At 35.5% G+C, this 22,055-nt stretch overlaps 2 protein-coding genes across 2 annotated transcripts; one reads left to right on the top strand and one right to left on the bottom strand.

Moving 5' to 3' along the window:
- Positions 1-8,118, top strand: LOC116022461 (sulfite exporter TauE/SafE family protein 3-like). Its single transcript, XM_031263185.1, has 11 exons — positions 1-210; positions 1,431-1,791; positions 2,137-2,201; positions 2,302-2,332; positions 4,151-4,200; positions 4,307-4,396; positions 4,922-4,972; positions 6,075-6,299; positions 6,931-7,024; positions 7,789-7,929; positions 8,033-8,118. Exons 1-11 carry the CDS (start codon positions 1-3, stop codon positions 8,116-8,118), a joined length of 1,404 nt encoding a protein of 467 aa, XP_031119045.1.
- Positions 8,119-10,625: 2,507 nt separating this feature from the next.
- On the bottom strand, positions 10,626-21,578 carry LOC116022483 (sulfite exporter TauE/SafE family protein 3-like). Its single transcript, XM_031263209.1, has 12 exons — positions 21,256-21,578; positions 20,743-20,902; positions 20,174-20,374; positions 20,045-20,109; positions 19,927-19,954; positions 19,697-19,785; positions 19,542-19,628; positions 19,402-19,452; positions 19,054-19,275; positions 16,515-16,608; positions 10,953-11,093; positions 10,626-10,845 (listed from the first exon to the last, which is right to left on the bottom strand). Exons 1-12 carry the CDS (start codon positions 21,460-21,462, stop codon positions 10,760-10,762), a joined length of 1,431 nt encoding a protein of 476 aa, XP_031119069.1. The 5' UTR covers positions 21,463-21,578; the 3' UTR covers positions 10,626-10,759.
- Between the last annotated feature and the right edge of the window lie 477 nt (positions 21,579-22,055).

Here is a 22,055-nt window from a genome sequence, read left to right as displayed (position 1 = left end):
ATGGGGGGAGTAAGAGGGAAATGGAGGGTTGTGAGGGCAGTGATGTGCATTTGGTGGAGTTTTGACTTAGCTTCATTAGTTTTGGTTATAGCAGAGGAGGGGAGTTTGAAGAAGGAAGCACTAGGAAGCATCAATGCTACCAATGACTATTCAACGTTTGTCAAGTCATTGAGGGAGCCTAAAGCATCCGGTCACAATCACGTTTGGCCGGTACGTATGGAAAATTAACTTGCCTGGGTTCCTATTATTTAACATGGATTTATAGGTGGCATTCTACTTTTAGTCCTCTTTTATCAAAACTTTAGGTGGCATTCTACTTTTAGTCCTCTTTTATCAAAACTTTCACATTTGGTCCTGGTATTATTGTGACATAACTATTTTTGGTCCTCCGTCAACAAAATTGTTGAAATGTCGTAAAATACATTGGTTTTTCAATCATTTTTATACAAAGTAAGTTGACCCCACTATATTTTTATGCTTATTTTTTTGAAAAAATCTGTAATTGAAGATCAAAATGTTATTGTATTTAACGACATTTTAACAATTTTGTTGACTAAGAACCAAAAATGGTCATGCCACAATAATACTAGGAGTAAATGTGAATGTTTTGATAAAAGAGGACTAAAAGTGAAATGTCACCTATAAATCTAGGACCAAAAATGGAATTAACTTTTTACCCATTTAACATTATGGGATGGGAATTGCTAGTTGTCTTTCACAAAGGAAGCTAATTAATTAATTAGGCACTGATTCTGCGCTACATATGTACGTACTTTGCAATCTTTAATTGAGTGTATGCATAATGTTTGTTGGTGGAGGCCAGTAGTACGCCAAGTCCAATAATTGATGGTTAAGAAATGCTTAGGTGGAGAGCAAATTACACCATGGACAAGGTCTATCTTGTATTATGGACTCTTATCCAAAATAACCTTCAGATTATGTGCCCACAGTTGATATATGTTGAAGGTACATAACATGTTAACTAGAGACACATAAATTGTAACTATGGACACATAAATTGTTAATTGCAGGTATATAATATGCTAATGACAAACACATAATATGTTAATAATATATTGTGTCTGCAATTAATATATTATGTATCGAGAGTTATAGTTAACATCTTATGTGTCTATAGGTACCATTTTATGTATTTGTAATTAACATGTTATGTGCTTTTAATTTATTTACATGCACATAAACGGTTAATTGCAAGTATAGAATATATCAAGACACATAATTTTTGGACTAGGGGTCCACAATGCAAGATGGATGCTCGTCCATGGTACAACAATTGGTTAGGCGGAGGCCGGTAAAAGGTTCTCGAAAATGTGGTAGCGGTATATAAAGAAATAAAGTTACATGCTTTTTGACTGTGAGTTATAACTTTTGGTGTAATTGTAAGTACTTTACCTTTAAACATAATGCAGGAACTGAAATTTGGATGGAAAATTGTAGTGGGCAGCATAATAGGATTTTTGGGGGCAGCATTTGGGAGTGTTGGTGGTGTTGGAGGGGGCGGCATATTTGTACCCATGCTTACTCTTATTCTAAGATTTGACCCAAAATCCGCAACTGCAATTTCAAAGTGCATGATCACAGGAGCTGCAGTTTCTACTGTTTACTGTAATCTTAGGCTCAGGCATCCCACAATGGAGATGCCAGTTATTGATTATGACTTGGCTGTGCTGATGCAACCAATGCTACTGCTTGGGATTAATATTGGAGTTGCTTTCAATGTCATCTTGGCTGACTGGATGGTCACAGTTCTGCTAATTCTTCTCTTCACAGGTAAGCATTAACTGTATTAAATTAGTCAATCAAAGACCTTTTTCATAATGCAACTAAATATTGAAAATGAAACTATTTTATGGAAAATGATTCATTTTTCAGAAAATATTTTCTATAAGTCATTTTTCTACTTTCCAAACACACTCTTAATCAAGTTGGGAATGCCTAGTCCACTGACTAATGTTGGCCTAAGGGTAAAATTCCCTCGGTTTAAGGGCGCTTAACGCCTAATTGACATCTAGGCGGCCACTTAAGCCGATTTTTACAACATTGATATTAGTTGATGAATTGAATATAATGCATTCTTTCTCTAATTTGTCTTCTGATTCTACCTGCTTCTTTCAGGCTTATCAACCTTGGCTTTTCTGAGAGGCGTGGCATCGTGGAAGAAAGAGACTAAGCTGAAAAAGGTTATCATATATATATGATTCTACCCGCTTCTTTCACCCTTCCTGATTGATTTTGCTTTTATGTTTTCTGATCATTATTATGCTTTTGTTTTGGGTTTAGGAGGCTGCTCAAATAATGTTAGCAAATGGTGGTGAGTAGTGACCTATCAGTCTTTATAGTGCACTATGCATGCCCTTTAAACAATTGTTATACCATATTAAATTGTGAGCCCTAGTGTAAAAATTATGTATCTAAAGTTAACACATTTTGTACTTGTAATTCACAATTTATGATACAGAAATTGTCAGTAGTTAATAGCTTACGTGTCTATAATTACCATATTATATGGTTTTATAGGTACATAAATTGTTAATTGCAAGTACATAATATAAAGATGAGTAAATACCCAAAATGGTCCCTCGACTATAGCATAATTCACAAATTAGTCCTCGACTATCGATTGAATCCAATTAAGTCCTCAACTACTCAAATTTTACCTAATTTGGTCCTCCGTCAATTCCTCCGTCTAAAGCCTGTTAAATCTAAGGTCATATGTGTAATTTCACCATCTTAACCTCCCAAATCACCCACCAGCTCACTGCTCTCCAACTCCACCTCACCGTCAATTCCTCCGCCTCTGGTGCCGTAAATCCCCTCGCAGATATCGGCGATATCGACGGGGAAGCTCGAGTCCTGGCCGGCGTACCACGTGTTCACCAACGTGTAGCCGACGATTGACGGGGATGAGAAGTAATCGAAGTCGCAGACGTGGTAGAAATCCTGGACGTACACGCCGCATCGAAATGGTGGCATTGTCACCACTCGCACTACCACTGCCACTGCCGGCATAGCTATTGTGAGTAGTCTCCAAATAGTCCCTAATCCTATGGGGATTGCTACTCTCCGTCTCCCCGTCCTCGTGATTGTCATAGTCCTCCAAGTGGCTAGAAACAATGGTGGCCGACGACTGCGAGAACCTGGAAGCCATCAAATACCCCAATGCTATTCAAAAACAAACCAGCGAAGTACAACAACTCAAGACAACAATTAACCTTGCCCTAATCTCACAAATTTTGGTCTTCAACTCATAACCCTAACCCCAACCCCTATTGGCCCAGCGGAAATGAATCTAGAAACGATCGGCGATTGATTCCCCGGTTGGGGCGCGAAGTTATACAGAGAGTGAGATGTGTGCGGTGAGGTTTTGGGATTAATCAACGAAGCCAGAGAACCAGCGGCGCTTGGAGACAGAGAGGAATACGAGAGAAGAATCTAGTTCGAGAACCACCAAGGAAGCTTCTAGGTCGGAGACGGAGAGTAAAACCAGTTGTTCTTCTCGGTCGTGGAAATATTGGCGCCGATCTGAGCTGTCTTCGACGACCACGATTCTCGAGCTCCCTGGTGGCGATGGAGTCTAAAATGAAAAGGGAAACAAATAATAGAACAAAACGATGACGTTTTATGTATTAATTTCAAGGTCTGATGAAATTACGCATATGACCTTAAAGTTAACAGGCTTTAGACAGAGGAATTGACGGAGGACCAAATTAGGTAAAATTTGAATAGTTGAGGACTTAATTGGATTCAATCAATAGTCGAGGATTAATTTGTGAATTATGCTATAGTCGAGGGACCATTTTGAGTATTTACTCTATAAAGATTATTTTAAGACTAGGATCCACAATGCAAAGTAGACCCTGATTCATAGTATAATTTACCCCTTTTAAAAGGCTCTTGCCTTGTTAATACAGGGTTGAATCTATCTTGTTCAAATAAAAGTCAGTCAATACGGGTTGGTGATGAAAGATTTTTTTTTTTTTTTTTTTTTTTTTTGAAAAATCAATGTCCCACCATTGAGTTCGATCCTATAACCACTCATTTAAAAGGGTAATAGATGTGTTATCACATTATATAACAATTTGTGATAAAAAATTATTTATATGTTTCCATGTTGTATTAAATCTATCAGGAGGAACTTTTCCATGTTGTCCCATTACCAGCCCTCAGAAGAAGGCTAAGGTATGTATGTCCATTATATTTGTCTCTAGATCTTTGTTTATATATATATATATATATATATATATATATTAATTTTCTAAGTATAATGAAATATTTTCAATTTTAGGTGTGCATTCTTGAGAATGTTTACTGGAAGCAATTTGGGCTTATCTGTTTTGTTTGGGTTGCATCTCTTGCTCTGCAGATCACCAAGCAGGTTTAATTCTATCTCTTATATGATTTGTTTAGCCACCTAGCTTTCACTTGACACACAATATATGGGAAAAAGGTGTTAAATAAGTGATTAAACTTATTGTTTTTGTGTAATTAAGTTGTTGAATTTAAAAAATGTGCAATTAAGTCACTAAACAAGTAAAATATGTGTAATAATTGAGACATTTTTCTAATTTTTTCCAATAAACTTTGATCATATAACTTACATGGTATGTATAGTATTAAGAATCACATTTTCATCTATCATACTAGTTGTGATGAAAGATTGAAATGTTTTCAACTTAAATTGCATTAAAAGAAATCATAAAAATGTCACAATTGCATATATTTTGCTTATTTAATTTAATGGTTCTCACTTTTAAAGTTTAATAACTCAATTGCACAAAAGAGATATATTTAATGACCTATGTGCATGACACAGGTTTCAAATATATATATATATATATATATATATATATGTATATATTTTGCAATTCTTTGACTCACTTTCCTTGTGTTTTGGCATCAGAATTATACAACAACTTGCTCAACTCTGTACTGGGTGGTGAATTTGTTACAGGTATGGTATGCGGTTTATTTTACTTGTACCGTAAAAGAGTTAATTTTATTTTTTGTCCTACATTTATATGTGGCAATTTAATTTTAGTTCTTTTTTTTGAAAGCATTCACTTTCGGTCCTAGTATTATTGTGGTATGATCATTTTTGTCCTCCATTAACAAAATCGTTTAATTTTGGTAAAATACAAGCGCGTTTAAGTGTTCAATTATGAAATTTTTTCAAAAAAATAAAAATAAAAGTATAGCAGGTCAACCTACTTTGTATAAAAAAGATCAAAATGTCCTTGTATTTAACGACATTTCAACGATTTTGTTGACAGAGAACCAAAAATGGTCATGTCACAATAATATTAGGACCAAAAATGGATGTTTTGAAAAAGAAAGACTAAAAGTGTATTATACCACCTATAAATCTAGGACCAAATTTGGAATTAACTCTACCCTAAAATGCTATCACTTTTAAAAACGAATTGTATTATCATACCATTATATTTGCAATTAATCAATGATTTCTATTTTTCACTACATCCATACAATTTCAATCCAGTAACGTTTAACTTTATTTTTAAAAATTGGGCCCCATGAAGCTAGTGGTGTAAAATTTGCAAAAGCTACAAATTTTGTAATTCTTGCAATATATACACCTAGATTTAGAAAAGAATTAAGTAAAGTAAAAGTATACATGTCATGTCGTAATTCACACCCACTGTTGACAATAAAATATCTGTCATTAATTGGTTAGTGTGAATTGGTCCACCATATCCACCGTTAAAATGGAGTAACTTATTAATCAAATATAAAAGTAATCAATCAAATATAGTCAAAAAAAGATGAAACCAATAGAGGATCATATCGAAATTGAATTCAACATTACTCATTTGATTGTTAAATATATTAGTTTATAACTCATAGTTGGTCATCCAATTCATGACCACCCAATAAAAGTAAATAGTTTTATTGCAACATTAAGGGATGAACTTAATTATGAGGTAAACTTCAATTCACATGTCACTATAAAATCAAATTAATCGAATTTAGTGGTACCCTTTGAGTGAATCCGATTATCGTAACATGTCACAAATGTATGTAATAATGTCTTGCAGATCCCAATTTGTTTTGGGGTAAGTTGGTTTGAAGCATTTGGGTTGTACAAAGGGTGGAGAAAGATTTCGTCCAACAATAATGATTCAATCTCCAACTTGCGACCATGGCAACTCATTATTTTATGCATCTTTGGAATAGTTGCTGGTACGGTTGGAGCACTGCTTGGTCTTGGTGGAGGCTTTATTATGGGTCCTCTATTCTTAGAGTTGGGTGTCCCTCCTGAGGTGAGTTTATGGTATACCCTATTTTATGTGGTTGATTTGAAATTCGTACCTTATATTATTAAGAAAAATTATTTTAAGTTTTTGTTCTACATACTTAGCTTATTCATGGAATGAAGAAAAAGAAAAAGAATAAAAAGTGTGCTTTATTTATTTATTTTTTGGATCCATTAGAATACATCACATAATGAGCATAAGAATGCATGGGCTTAGCTTATTGGTTCAATAGACAGTATTTAGAGAAGAAGAAATCAATGTTCGAAACTCAGCAGTATGTTCAAAGTGGCTAGATTCTCTTGTCTTTGTGCACACCTGGCTCCCTAAGACCCTTAGGGTTAAGGATTCAACCATTAAAAAATTTTACAATTACATAATTGTACTCTATGTTTTATAAAAGAGTACTCTCCAATCTCCAATCTCCACCCTCCTATATATCTCGAACAAAATAAAAAAAATATAGTTTTATAAAACGCACGTCATTATAAACTTTTTCTTTCCTTTTATAATCTAAGTCATTTTCTTGATGGTAGAACTTGATGTTTGAAGAGATAATACATTTTTTTAGATAATACATATAATAGAATTAGTACTCGCAATAATGTTTGAATATATGTTTCCTCCTTTTGTATTTTAGGTGTCAACCGCAACATCTACCTTTATAATGGTGTTCTCCTCATCAATTGCGATCGTAGAATACTACCTTCTCAAGCGTTTTCCGGTTACTTATGGTATATATAACTTCTGCCCATCTCCAAATCACAATAAGGTTAACGTTTTTTTTTAAAATTAATTTATATCTAAAAGTAGAGTTATATTCAGTACAAATTTGATTTTACCCATTTGAATTTAAAAATAGATAAATATTTTACACAGCTTTCTCATGTCTCACCACATTAATTAAGGCTTCCAATTTGTTAGGCGTCAAGAAGGAAAAAAGTGTATGATTTTTTATCCATTTTTTTTTTATCATAACTTAATGAATAATCTAATCGGGTCCAGTGTATGAAAAGTGTACAGTGTGTTTGTTCTTTAAAAACTACTCCGTAAAAAATAATAATAATATTATTAATAAAAATAAATCAAAATTGAAATAGTAATCAATCGTGAAACCAACATTTATCTCTAATTAAATTAAGAATAAATTTTACTTTTGAACCCCTGACTATTATACATGAATCACATTTGATTCTTGAATATTAAAATTTTTCAAGTTAAGTGCATAACTATGTAATTTGTATAACATTTGTTCTTGTCGTCTAATTTTTCAACCAACTATTGTCGAAAGTGCTACTTTCAGAAGAAACAAATGCAGTGCTCCTTCTAGAGAAAGCAAATGTATAAATTACATAGTCATGTACTTAAGTAGAAAAATTTAATAGTCAGTGATCAAATGTGATTTATGTATAATAGTAAAGGGAGCAAAGGTAAAATTATCCCTTATATTAAGCTGCTAACTTTAACTTTACTTGTGGTGTCTCATGTATTATTACAGCTGTGTGCTTAACTGTGGTGGCAACTTTTGCTGCTTTTGTTGGGCAACACGCAGTGAGGAAGGTGAATGCGGTGTTAGGGAGAGCATCACTAATCATCTTCACTTTGGCCTTCATAATTCTCATAAGTACAATCTCATTAGGTGAGCCATTTACAGTATCATTTATTTTTTCAATCTTCTTCTTGTCTATTTATTAACATATGCTTTTTTTTTTTTTTTTTTTTAATAAAATTTGGTTAAATAGGTGGAATTGGGATCTCCAACATGATCAAAAAGATTCATCACCATGAAAACATGGGCTTTGAAAGTCTCTGCAAGTACAACGCGTAAACCACACATTTCCTATTTGATCCATCTTTCATGGAAATGGTTTCGGCTGTTTGAACAAATCTTAGCTCAACATCATTCTCCTTTGTTGTCTCCTTATTTAATAATTCAAAAAGAAACACATTTAAATTAATCATATTAAAAGACTCGTGTTTTTACCAATTTTTCTTGAAAAACCACTAATTCTCTGTTCTTTTGGATTATTTAGCATCCAACATGATGAAGATTTAGAAAAGAAAAATAGGATATAAACTCGCATAAATACCAATAGAGCCCTGCCACATGCATCCTCAAATCACCCGCTAATATACATGAACTTTTATTAACTCTAGATAAGATTGGTTTAATTTATAAATAGCCAACGAAAATAAAAATAAATTTCTATTATATATGTTAGTAAAAAGGTTTTATTAAAAAATATTTGAAAGGTATGAAACTCCCGTATTGTTATGGTTTCATGTCAAAATTAGTTTTTTACTTTTAGTACAAAAGATAGTTCAGTAACATAGGTCTCATTGTATTAGCTTTAGATCGAGTCTATACTATGTGATACTTAGTTCAGGATGAAGGTCAAAGACTCGAAGGTTTGGAGACTTGCTCGAAGGCATGGCCCTGAACCAGGACAATAGTAGTTCGGACAAGTTGTTCAGAACGGTTATTCAATTACAAGCAAAGTCTGATTCCATCAGTTATAAAAGGAAGGATTATCTTTACAAGGAGTGGTTGATACTACATAGATTAATCTACGGATCAAGTCTGATTGCGCTGAACCGAAAACTTGACAAAGACTTTCTTTGATTCAAGTTGAAATTCTCGTTAGAGAATATGAACATGGGCTCACTCTGATCAAGCATGGTGTGCTGCTATTGAAGGGGAGCCTCAGTACAAGAAGATCGGGAGATTAAGAGCTTGGCAACTCTTCAAGGAAAGACTCTTTGGATTGGTGATTACAGCAGAATCCAAGGAGTTATCTGCGCGTTATTCAACAAATAGGACAATTCAGAGTGATGCCCCCTGATATAGGAAGTTATTCCGAACTGGGTTAACAAATCGCTAAATGCCATTATTGCCTTCTTGTTTTTCATAGACTTAGCCAATTGATTGTCGAATTGCAAACCAAACTGCCAATGTTCTAGTCCCCGCGTGTTATAAAGTTCAATTGATTAGTCAGGTTTTGTAGAACTTAGCCATTATGTTCGCTCTACAGGAACTCGACTAAGGGTCCGTTTGGAAAGCAGGAAAATGACTTCTGAAAAATGTTTTTCGGAGAATGAGTCATTTTTCGAAAAACAGTTTCATTTCCAGTGTTTTGATTATGTATTATGGAAAACTGTCTTTGTGTGTTTGGTTCATTTTCTGAAAAATGGATAGAATTGTATAATTAAACATTGTAATTGTTTTATTTAAAATATAAAAAATTATAATGGTTATTAAAATAATGGTATTTAATAAAAAAAAAGAATTTATAAAAAAATAAAAAAAAATGAATTTAAAAAAAATGTAGCAAAGGTTTCCGGCGGTTTCCCTACCTCCTTGGTCCATAGTCATGGGTGATATGGCTTGGTTTTGGTCGAAAACATGCGAAATAGCTATTCTAGCGATTCCGTAAAATGACTTACGGAAAAAAATTCCGTAAATCATTTTCCGAAAAAATGAATTGATTTTCCTTGGTCAACGGAAAACATTTTCCGTTGACCACATTTTCCGGACGTTGCCAAACACAGAAAACTCGGAAAACATTTTTCGGAAGTCATTTTACGGGTTACCAAACACACCCTAAGTACGTCTGTTAGTGTAAATCACACGCACTTTCAATATAAAAAAGTAGACATCAAATAGAAAATTTGAGATAGAATAAGTTTTGTTTTTCCACTACTTTCGATGAATTTGGTTACACTGGAACATAAATAACAATCACTTGATACCAAATGGCCAGTTCAATAGAAGATAATACAATAACTGAACTGATAATCAAATCACACAGCCACAAAGGACCATTCTAATGTAGGACAAATAGAACCGAATCAAATGGACAAAAAGAAACTATTAAATGGATGAGAGAGTGAGAGAGATTCTCTTTGGATTCACACGTGGGATTGGATTGAAAATCTATCAAGAGAAGAGAAGAGTAGTTCACTGCTATGGTAATAACTAATGCTAAACTGGGCAACATGTCATCATTCGAGTGTAAAGTGTGGAGCAAAATTTCGGTAATGTTTAGAAACCCAAAAATAATTTCTGAAAATTATTTTCTGCAGCACCACAAGACTCACAACTCTGGTTTCAGGCGGAAATCATATATATTTGGTTTCTGCCAGGAAACCAGAGGGTTAGTTGATTTTTTATTAATTGTATTTTTATTTTTAAATAAGTAATATTATTTTTAATATTATTATAAACATTTTTATAGTATAAATAAAATAATTGAAATGTTTAATAATATAACTTTACTCATTTTCTAAGAAGTAAATAAAAAACACAATAATAATTTCTAAAATGCAATCAAACACTGAAAATGAAACTATTTTTTAAAAGATAACTTATTTTTCAGAAATCATTTTCCAATTTTCAAACACGTCCTTAGTGCACTTCTTATCTTTGAATACCCATTCAACTCGAGATAAAAAGTTGTACGGTATAGACTTTAAACTCCATACTTGCAAAGGTTCTCGAAACCCATGTATTCATGGTTATGAATCTTCTCTATCATGTTCGAGATCCCGACACCACCTGTTCATTAAATTTTCGTTAAACTGACGAGTAAAATAGGATGAAAAGAAGACAGGTGTAACTAAGGAATCATGAATCATTCTTGCAAGATGGATGGATCCTCTCACCTAGCAAGATTGCACTCACAAAAATTGTGAATGATAGGATGAAGATGATCAATGATGCTCTTCCTAACACTGTAATCAACCTCCTCACTACGTGTTGCCCAATAAAAGCAGCAACTGTTGCCACAGCAGTTAAGAAGAGCGCTGTAATACAGGTGGCACCAAACTTAAGTATTCACACACACTGATATAAGAGGAGCAAATATATCAATTTTGGTCCCCAAGTATTAGTAAAATGAAAATTTTAATCTACATAGGTTTAATTTCAACCAATTTTTCATATCACGCCAATCCCCATTTGTTTAGGACATGTCAAAATCTGAAATTATTAAAAGTATTTTCATTATTAATATCTCAATTTGGGAATGAATAAAAGGATTTAAGTCTTAAGATCTCAATTTGCCGTTCTCCTCCTCATCCTTCTCCTTCTTATTCATCTAAAAAGGATGAGGATGAGAATGATTAGAATCTTAGGCTATCCTTAACCCAACAAATTTCTATAAATTTCTAAAATGTGTCTCACCTCCACATCATCAAATTTGCAAATTCTCTACTATTTGTTCTACATTCTTACAAATATCTATCACTTTAAAAAAATAAGTCTCACTTTCATATTATATTATAAGTATAATAATGAGTCTCAATTTAAAAAATGAGTCTCACTTTCATATTATATTATAAATATAATAATAAAATAATATTAAAAAAATAACAAAAATAAAAAACAAATCAAAAGGGAACCTGCGCCGTATTTTCAGCAACTTTTAGCTCATTCTCTCTCCTCTTGCTAATACACTTGCCAAGACCTTGTGGTCTAGTGGCACCCGGTTGCACTCGTATATGGAAGGGGGTGGTTCGAGCCACAATGTAGGCGATATTGACTCTTTGTACTTCAGTAGGTTGAAAAAGTAGTTATGAACATATACTACATTGTAACAGAGTCACTAGTATTAGGAGACTCTCCTTGTATATATATTCCCTATTCCCTATCATTGTAAATATTGAATTTTATCAATACAAATATTCAGTTCTCATCTGGTATCAGCTAGCCTAGGTTTCTTTCCTAATGCCTGATGGATCTGTTACCTCTTCCGAACGGACCGTACGAACCGTTTCTGATACTGCTATTTCTTCTACTATTTCTTCGGCCGTCGCCACTCTTTCCACTGTGAATCACTCTGTGAGCATCAAACTCACCAATAAGAACTTCCTGTTTTGGCGGACACAGGTTGTTCCTTTTCTGTGTGGCTACGATCTAATCGGTTTCGTTGATGGTACGAATCCGTGTCCTCCTGCTCTTCTTCCTATTGTTGAGGGTGCTTCTACTGCTTTGCCCAATCCGCTGTATGCTCCATGGGTGCGTCAAGATCAGGCTGTTCTCAGTATGCTGATTTCGTCTTTGTCATCGAAAGTCATGTACCTCGCGGTTGGTTGTCGTACGTCACAGGAACTTTGGTTGGCTCTTGAACGGGCTCTTCCTTCCTCCAGTAATGCCAGAACCATGCATCTACTCGGACAATTGCAAACAATCCGCCAGGGTGATGCTTCGGCTGTCGGCTTCATAGCCCGTGTGCAGGTTATGGTGGAAGACCTTGCTCTTGTTGGGCGTTCTGTGCCATTGGAAGAGCTCAATATGTATCCATTTAGAGGTTTACGGCTAGAGTACCATTCCATTGTTGCTTCCTTGAACGTCCGTGGTCAGCCAGTGAGTCTTCCCGCGCTCGCTGATCTCCTTGGGTCGCATGAATTCTCCGTCGGTGACGGTTATGGTGGTGCCCAGTCGTCCTCTACTACTGTGTTTGCAGTCCAACGTGGTGAGAGAGGGCGGCGTCCTTGGCGTGGTGGCAGTTTGCAGCACGACGGCGGAGCTCCCTCGCGTCCTTCTAATGCCAACAAAAATTTTTGCGGTTAGCAGCAGAAAGGTAATGTGCAGCATGGACGTGGAGGCAGCAGTTTCATGGAAGTGGTTCTAGAAATAACAATTGGCAGCCACGTTGCCAATTGTGTGGTAATGTTGGTCACATTGCTCCTGCTTGTTACTCTCTTATTGGTTCGCGTCCACAAGTTAATTTAACTTACTCAGAAGGGACCCCAGATCTTGCCTCTGACTCGCATCTTTGGATTCTTGACACCGGGGCGACAAACCATGCCACACCTGATATTGATGCATTATCTACATCCAGGAGTATAATGATGATGATACTTTTCGCGTTGGTGATGGTAAGGTTTGCTTATTAGTCATACTAGCCATGTCTCCTTACCTACTCCTACTCGGGTTTTCCAGTTATCTGATGTTTTACATGTTCCTAGTTTATCCTCTTCCCTTTTATCTATTCAGCGCTTTGCAAAAGATAATGATGTTTTCTTTGAGTTTCATTCGTCTTTCTTTGTTGTGAAGGATATAACAACCAAGGCAATCCTCCTACGCGACAATAGTTCGGGTGGCCTTTATGCGCTTCCTGTTCCGAAAGTTAGTCCCCAGGCTTTTGTTTCTTCGCGTGCTTCCTCTTTGGTGTGGCACGATCGTATGGGTCATCCTCATCAGAGAGTCTTAAGTCGAATTCTTCCTTTTTGTTCTGTTAGTGGTTCTAGTCGTAATTCTCGTTGTATTTCTACTGTATGTTCTGCGTGTCAATTGGGTAAATCTGCTCGGTTCCCATCACCACGCGTTGAGTCTATTAGTTCAAATGTTCTTGATTTAATTTACACTGATATTTGGGGACCAGCTCCTATTTTGTCATCTTCTGGTTATCGCTATTTTGTTTTTTTTTGTCGATGATCATTCTTGTTATACATGGTATTTTCCTATGAAATTGAAATATGACCTGTATGCCATTTTTGATAAGTTTCGTGCCTTGGTTGAATGCTCCTTTAATCGCAAAATGAAATCTGTTCAGTCTGATTTAGGAGCAGAATATAAAAAGTTGCATTCTTCGTTTGTTCAATTAGGAATTAATCATAGACAGTCATGTGCCTATACTCATGAACAAAATGGTCGTGTAGAGAGGAAACATAGACATATTGTTGAAATCGGTCTCACTCTTACGGCTTGTGCTTCTGTTCCATCTCGTTTTTGGGATCTTGCCTTTGAAACTGCTATTTACTTGATTAATAAAATGCCCTCAAGTGTGTTACAGAATTCCAGTCCTCACATGATATTATATAAATCTTCTCCCTCGTACTCTTTCCTTCGTGTGTTTGGCTGTATTTGTTACCTCACTTGCATCCTTATAATCGTCACAAAATGTCATTCAAGTCATCTCCGTGTGTCTTCCTAAGTTATCCTGAGTCCTTTAGGGGGTGGGTACAGGTGCATGGACTTATTGACTAATAAAACTTTTGTTTGCAGACATGTGCACTTTGATGAGAATGTGTTTCTTTTTGTTAGTAAGGTTGTTGTGTAGCCACCGCCTCTTGAGCAGCGACCTTGGGTTGAGTTAGTGTTACAGTTGCAGCCACCTCTGCCTGTTGGTCATGGTCAGTCCACATCACCTGCTGACACCGTTGTTGTCCCAGCTCGCCAGAGGGGTCGACCTCGTGGTAAGTCCACTAGTCCAACTGCTCGATCTCATGTGATGGCTACTAGGAGTCAGTCTGTGGCTCCACTTTTGGCTTTGTCTGCTCAGGATTGTCCTCTAGAACCCACGTGCTACACTCAGGCTGTTTAATTATCAGAATGGCGTGAGGCAATGGATCAAGAATTCAATGCACTCCTGCATAATCAGAGTTGGGTTCTAGTCCCTCCTCGCTCAGGTATGAATGTAATTGGCTGCAAGTGGGTTTTTCGTACTAAACGTAAAGCTGATGGTTCAATAGAAAGGCATAAGGCAATGCTAGTAGCAAAGGGTTTTAACCAGGTTCCTGGTGAGGACTTCTTTGATACGTTCAGTCCAGTTGTTAAACCTACTACGGTCAGATTGTTGTTGAGTTTGGCTATTTCTTCGGGATGGGTGATTAGACAACTTGACATACACAATGCCTTTCTAAATGGTAAGTTGGATGAAACTGTTTATATGCTTCAACCACCTGGGTATGTTGACACTCAATTCCCTAATCATGTATGTTTGTTGAAACGCTCCTTACATGGTTTAAAACAAGCCCTACGGGCTTGGTTTAATCGGTTGCATACGTTTTTACTTTCGGTTGATTTTATAGCTTCAAAGACTAATGTGTCATTGTTCTACTACTCTCGTGGTTCTGCCTGTGTATACTTATTAGTATATGTTGATGACATATTGGTAATGGGGAATGATCAACAACTGGTGGTTGATCTATTGTCCAAATTGGCTACTGCTTCCAAAATTAGAGATCTTGGTCACCCTGGTTTTTTCCTTGGAATTGAACTAGTAAAAACTGGCAATGGTGTTATTCTTTCTTAGCAGCGTTATATGTCAGACATCCTAAAACAGGCTAGTATGACTGATTGTAAGCCTCTAGCAACCACTATTTCTGCATCCAAAACTCCATTGCTTAGTGCAGAATCATATGATGATCCAACAAAATTCAGGAGTTTGGATGTGGCTCTACAATATCTCACAATCACGCGACCATTTCTCTCATTTGCGGTCAATCAGCTCTGCGAGCATATGCATGCCCCTACTTTGTCTCATTGGGAGCAGCTGAAACGAGTACTCAGGTATGTCAAGGACACTCTTTCCTTTGGGTTACGTGTGGCGCAGTCAAAGTCCAGGGAACTTCATGCCTTCTTTGATTCTGATTGGGGCGGCTGTCCTGAAGATCGTAAGTCTACTTCTGGATATGCAGTGTTTCTTGGCACCAATCTTGTGTCTTGGGTGTGCAAGAAACAAAAGACAGTTGCGAGATCCTCCACAGAGACAAAGTACAAAGCCTTAGCAGATGTTTGTGTTGAGTTTATATGGATCATGTCCTTACTACAAGAGATCAAAATTGATGGCATCCTGCTCCAAAATTATGGTGTGACAATTTGGGTGCTACCTACATGTGTGCAAATTCTATCTTTCATGCCATAACTTTATTAGAGATAGAGTTGTCAATGGTGACATTCAGGTGAACTTTATTTCAACAAAAGACCAACTAGCTGACATCTTTACAAAAGTTTTGCCTAGTCCTAGATTTAATTTTCTTAGAGACAAGCATCAGGTTACTAATTTACCCTGGGCTTGAGGGGGAGTATTAGGACTCTATGTATTTGAGTCATGTTAGGACTATCTATTCTAGGCTTCGTGAGACTCTCCTTGTATATATATTCCCTATTCCCTATCATTGTAAATATTGAATTTTATCAATACAAATATTCACTTCTCATCACTAGTACTCAAAAAATAATAATACTAATAAATCTCTCTCTTGCCACATACATTAGAAAGGGATACATTGGCAGAGTTGGGGATCTTAATTATGAAAGGACGAAAATACCCTTATAATTTCATATTCCGGCATGTTCTAAACGGAGGAGTGATCGGCGTGATAAATTTTTGCACTAAAATAATAATAGTGGATGATTTGCTAATACTCAGGATCAAAATTAGTATTTGCTTGATATAAGAGTTAAGCGTTCAATTTAGAGATGCGCAAAAGGCATACCATAAGGAACTGGGAAACGCTTGAGAAGGTAGTATTCTACAACAGACATGGATGAGGAGAACATCATCCCAAAGGTAGCAGTGGCACTTGTAACCTATACAGAAAGGAGAAATAATATCAAGAAAGAGCTCGTATGTGATTCTAGCTCTTCACACATCCAGTTATCATATAAATAAAAAGGACTAACAAACATTAAAAAAAAATGTAAACTGAAAAGAACAGATAAAGCAGAATTCCACAATCCACAGAAATACATCATGTTTGTGGTTGCTGGCAATATTACAGGAAAGAACATTCTATGAGCATTTGAGTCAATAAAATTATACAGAGTTTCCACAGCTAACACATCAATCTCTTGTTTTCGGAAGTGCAAATATGCACCGCTTAGCATCAATCAATTTGTTTCCAAGTAATATAAGGCTTTTATTTTTATCCTAGCTCACTCATGATTGGACTGAAAAGAATAAAAGAAAAAGGAAATACTCAAAATCAGAGTGGAGTTTAGAATAGTTCTTTCTAGTTAAAAATGGCTGTGGTAGACATTATTTTAATGAAAGTAATCACATATGCAAAACTTTAATGGATAAAAAAGGACCACAGGAAAGGGTAAGCGGCAGATGATTAAAATGTATAGTGCAATTAAGTTCTAATTGATAGTTGAGATCCCAACATAGAAGGTGTAATACCCACTTCCTTATAAATGCAATTATATTTATGTTTATAAAATGAGGTCAACAAGTCAAAGCTTATTAAAGTTTGATATTAGATAAAATTATTAAATTACCCTTCTTTATTCTTAAAGGTTAATGAATCATTTTGGCCTTTGGATAAATATCCCATTTGATAGAAGATAAAGAGAGTTGACTAGAGAGATAGGGGAACGAAAAACCTTGAAGTTTTGATCTCCATCTTCTTCAAGCTTAGGTCTCAAGTAATTAGAATATTCTAGGTAAGTTTGAATTCCATATTTCACACTTTTTGAGTTGGGTTTATCATTGAAGCCCTAAGATTGATGTTTTGAAAATATTAGGGATTTTGACCAGGAGTATTTGGGTGACCTAAATAGCTAAGATTTAGATATTTTAGTTAAGTGGTTAACTCTTCTCTCCTTATTTTGCAAAATCCATAACATATTTTGGAATCTCTACTACTTTGAATACCCATTCTAGGGTTAGTTTGAGTAAAAAATATTTTATGTTTTTGATATAGTATGACTCAAGCTAGCTATGATTGTTTAAGTTTGATTTCACTATTATTCAGTTGATGGGTATAATTTGTACTAAAGTATTTTGCTCTAAAAGAGGATCAAGTAATTTATTTGACAATTATTAGTTTATGATGTTATATTTGTTTTGCCAAGTTATGAGATACGAGTTTCATATTACTTTTGGATACGTACTTTGTTATGTGATTTTAAGGAAATGATTTTTGCTACAATGGGCTATTTGATTATAAGAATTATTTTGAATATTTGACCAAACTCATGAGGCAACCTACAATTTGTTATTTGCCTTGTTTTGTTCGGCTTGGAACGTTCCTAAATGCTTATTCCGAATCGTCGAGCTTGACTCATTCCGAATCGTCGAGTCTTTACTTTTGAATTATTTGTTGGAACGTTCCACCCGGCTCATTCCGAATCGTCGAGCTGACTCATTCTGAATCGTCGAGTTTTTTTAGACCATTATGCTGATAATGACTTGTGCCACAAGGTATAATGGTGGTTGTAGGTTGCTAATGAGTCATGAGTTAAATAATGATTTGAGCTTTTGAAAGTATTGTGTTACGAAATAATGTTGATACCCATGTACCTAAAGTTTTCTATTTTTGGAACTTGTGTACAATATGATATAATTATATTATGAATTTGGTATAGTTAAAAGATCGAGATTTGCATCTATTTATTACTCTAAACATTATTGTATTATATTAAGGTTACTTGATCCGGGGTTGATAAGAATACCACTTACTGGGCATAAGTTCATTATTTGTATTTTTCCTCATGTTTCAGAGTAGTTAAGGATATGTGAATAGTACAAGAGACAAGTGGTGGGGTCTCGAATGTGACTTTTAAAACTAGGAGAAAACTTAGTCCTTGTATTGGAGCATATCACGAGTTTTTGGTTATTTGAATATTCCCTTCGACCCTTTGTATTTCTGTAAACCATTGTGCTTGGTTTTGGTGTTTGTGATGCATTTTAGACATATTGCTCTTGATTGTAAATATTTAGTAGTGATGAATTGATGAGTTTGGGAAGAACAAGTTCTTTGTTGTGGAAATTATTATGTATTCAAGTGTTGTTATGAAAGTTTCGAGAGGTATGTATGATTAGACTTCGTATTGTTACAAGTTTTCACGTAACAATATGGCCGGGTCATGTCCTAGAAGTGGAGCGTGATAGAAGGACAAGACCAAGGAAAAAAAACCAAAGAAAACCTCAGGCTGCCAAGTTTGACAAGCTTAAACTGTATATTGTGGTAGTTTTCCTGTAATAAACATTTATTTGTGTACAGCAGTATAGGATATATAACATGAACTCACCTGCGGAGGGATACCCAGCTCCAAGAATAGTGGACCCATTATAAAGCCTCCACCTAGACCAAGCAACCCCCCAATAACACCAGCAAGCGTCCCAGAGAAGCAGTAAAGAATCAGTTGCCCTGCTCGCAAGTTGTAGTCTGAATCACCCTTGGATGAGATCTTTCTCCACCCTTTGTACAGGCCAGTAGCTTCAAACAAAGATACCCCAACAGAAACTGGGATCTGCAGTACATTGCAAGGTCATTTATATTTTTTATGTAGTGTGAGGTAAGGCCCAGAAAACAATGACAGGCTCCATGATGGTGGGGTAATACCAAAAGTGAAGCACATATATTCCAAACAACATACCTGCAACAAATTCACCACCCAGTATAGAGTTGAACAAGTTGATGTATAATTCTGTTACCAAAATACAAGGCTGGTGAGTTCAAAGGATTGCTTTACTGCAGAAATATAAAGAGCAACTGAAAGGATGAAACAAACAAAACCTTGATGATCTGCAGAGCAAGAAATGAAACCCAAACAAAACAGAGAAGTCCAAATTCCTTCCAACAAACATTCTCAATAATAGAGACCTAAATATGAAAAAAAGAAACGTTAGAGGTTTAAAAAATCTTGGGAGATTAGCATCACATTAAATTACCTGTTTTTCAGAAGACTCCTTGGGTATGTCTTGAGTAGCATTGCTAGGGCCACCAGGAAGAAGGTTGTAGTCTCCTTGTCCACCATTTCCTAACAGATTGTAACATGCAAATGTATAATAAAAAACTCACAGCTTTAATCTTTATTATAAATTTATTTAAAAATAAAAACAAACAAACAGAAAGCAAGATCCTTTAAGGTGTTGCCTAAAAAGAAAGATAGCTAACACACCATTTGCTGCTAACTGTCGCACAGCCTCCTAAACCCAGAAAAGGAAGAATCAGAAAAAATAACAATAAATTTAGGAAAAAACTTTGGTATTGGTATAGTGGAGCTCATGATAATTAACCTTTTTCATAATTGTCTCATTCTTCCATGTCTCAACACCTCTCATAAAAGCCATGGTTGATGTGCCTAAAAGAAGCATGCAGAATTAGAATCCTAATTGGAGCAGAGTGAATTCAATTACTACACTTACCTATGAAGAGAAGAATTAGCAGAACTGTGACCATCCAGTCTGCAAAGATCACATTGAAAGTAACTCCAATACTAATTCCAAGCATTAGCATGGGCTGGATAAGCAGTACCAAGTCATAATCAATTATCGGCAAGTCAAGTGTGGGATGCCTGAGCTTAAGGTTATAGTAAACAGTAGAAACTGCAGCTCCCATGATCATACCTGCCAAACCAGAAACATTAGATTAGAATACAATGTTTCTTATTCAGATATTAGCAAGCTTATCAAATCTTCCGATCCTTATAGCTTTTGCAGGCTATGCAATTGTTCAAAGCACAAATCAGGGTTATAAACCATAGATGGATTAGTGGCCAATATAAATGAAATGACAAGTGGTTATCTAATTCAAGTAAATCAATTGCCAGGCATTGAATTTTTTTAATTGGAAAACAAAATCCTGACATTACTATTACTGAGCACACCAAGAGGAGAGGTTGAATCAAGTTAAACACCATGGAAATTAAAAATGGGATATCCGCTCCAATTAATTGCTGAAGAAAAGAAGCTTGTAACAAAATAGTTAATCTTACACTTTGAAATTGCTGTTGCTGATTTCGCATCAAATCCTATAACAAGGGTAAGCATGGGTACAAATATGCCACCACCTCCAACACCACCTACACTGCCAAATGCTGCCCCCAAGAATCCAATTATGCTGCCTAGAACAATTCTCCAATCAAATTTCATTTCCTGTAAGAAGATAGAAAGTCAATAGAATTAGAATCTTCCAATTTAAAACTAGTGAACAGTAAAGTAAAACAGCAATATCACATAATGGTAAATACCATAATCCAATGAATTTTAAAACACAAGAGATGATTGCTTAATCCATTATTATCCGGGGTCAAAAGACAGAAAAATGAATGATTCCACACAAATGTATATGTACCTACTAAACCATATTAATCTTCTACTCTGCACCCCATCAAAGCCACCTCCAATCATCTATGAACCATTACAGAAGAAAACAATTCCAAAACTAAAAGACTCCAAAAACCATTATCAACCAAAAAAAAAGCAAAATATTGCGAAGAATTACGTACCGGCCAAACGTGCTCGTAACCGGATTCACTAGGCTGCCACAAGAACTTGGCAAAATCCGCATCTGCGTAGTCGATAACGTTGCTGCCTCCTATAGCTTCCTTCTTAAAACTCCTCTCAGATGAAACGAACACCGCAGCTAGGAGAAAACTCCAGGATATCGACATCAGGGGCCTCAGAAGCCTCCATTTCCCTCTCACTCCCGCCATTCAACCAGATATTTCCTCACAAAACACAAAATTCAACAAAAATAGAAAAACCGCAACTGCAAACTCCACTCTCTCTCTCTCTCTCTGTGTCACGCGTACACACAGTTTACGTGTGTGAAATGATGCATTTGAAGAGAGATAGGTGAGCAGTCATCAGTCAGCATTTGAAGAGATAGAGACTTGGCTCTATTTGTGGTGGTGACTGAGCTGGCCTTGTTTGAATCCCTCCAATTACTAATTTCAATGTACAACCTATCAAATCACTTATAATTAGTGCAAGAGAGCCCCTTGCATATAGTATACTACGTACTCCCATTACATCACCAATACATAATAGGTTGATTACGAGCTTTTCACAAAACATATAATATTTAATTACTAAGTTTAATATTACGAAAAATTAAAATGTAAATAATTTTAAACAAGTCTTGGTTAACCAAATCAAATACTCACTCTGTCCCATGTTATGTGTATTAACCATGTTTGATTGAAGTTATTTTTAATTCAATTTTTCATAATATTAAATTTAGTATTAGTAAACTTAATATTTTAACGTCGGTTATACACTAATAACTGATGTTATAAATAAAAAT

Source organism: Ipomoea triloba, chromosome 6, assembly GCF_003576645.1.
Source record: "Ipomoea triloba cultivar NCNSP0323 chromosome 6, ASM357664v1".
In the NCBI taxonomy this organism is placed as follows: Eukaryota; Viridiplantae; Streptophyta; class Magnoliopsida; order Solanales; family Convolvulaceae; genus Ipomoea; species Ipomoea triloba.
The sequence above is the reverse complement of the archived record's forward strand: the minus strand, read 5'-3'. Positions and strand labels throughout refer to the sequence as shown.

Excerpts from the sequence above, each read along its gene's own strand:
- LOC116022461 (XM_031263185.1), top strand. The coding sequence starts at position 1 with ATGGGGGGAGTAAGAGGGAAATGGAGGGTTGTGAGGGCAGTGATGTGC. Across the intron at positions 1,792-2,136 it reads GCTAATTCTTCTCTTCACAG|GCTTATCAACCTTGGCTTTT; the intron begins GTAAGCATTAAC and ends TGCTTCTTTCAG. Across the intron at positions 2,333-4,150 it reads AATAATGTTAGCAAATGGTG|GAGGAACTTTTCCATGTTGT; the intron begins GTGAGTAGTGAC and ends TAAATCTATCAG.
- LOC116022483 (XM_031263209.1), bottom strand. The coding sequence starts at position 21,462 with ATGGCGGGAGTGAGAGGGAAATGGAGGCTTCTGAGGCCCCTGATGTCG. Across the intron at positions 19,276-19,401 it reads GGGTGGTGAATTTGTTGCAG|ATCCCAGTTTCTGTTGGGGT; the intron begins GTATGTTGTTTG and ends AATGTACTGCAG. Across the intron at positions 11,094-16,514 it reads GCGTTTCCCAGTTCCTTATG|CGCTCTTCTTAACTGCTGTG; the intron begins GTATGCCTTTTG and ends CCTGTATTACAG.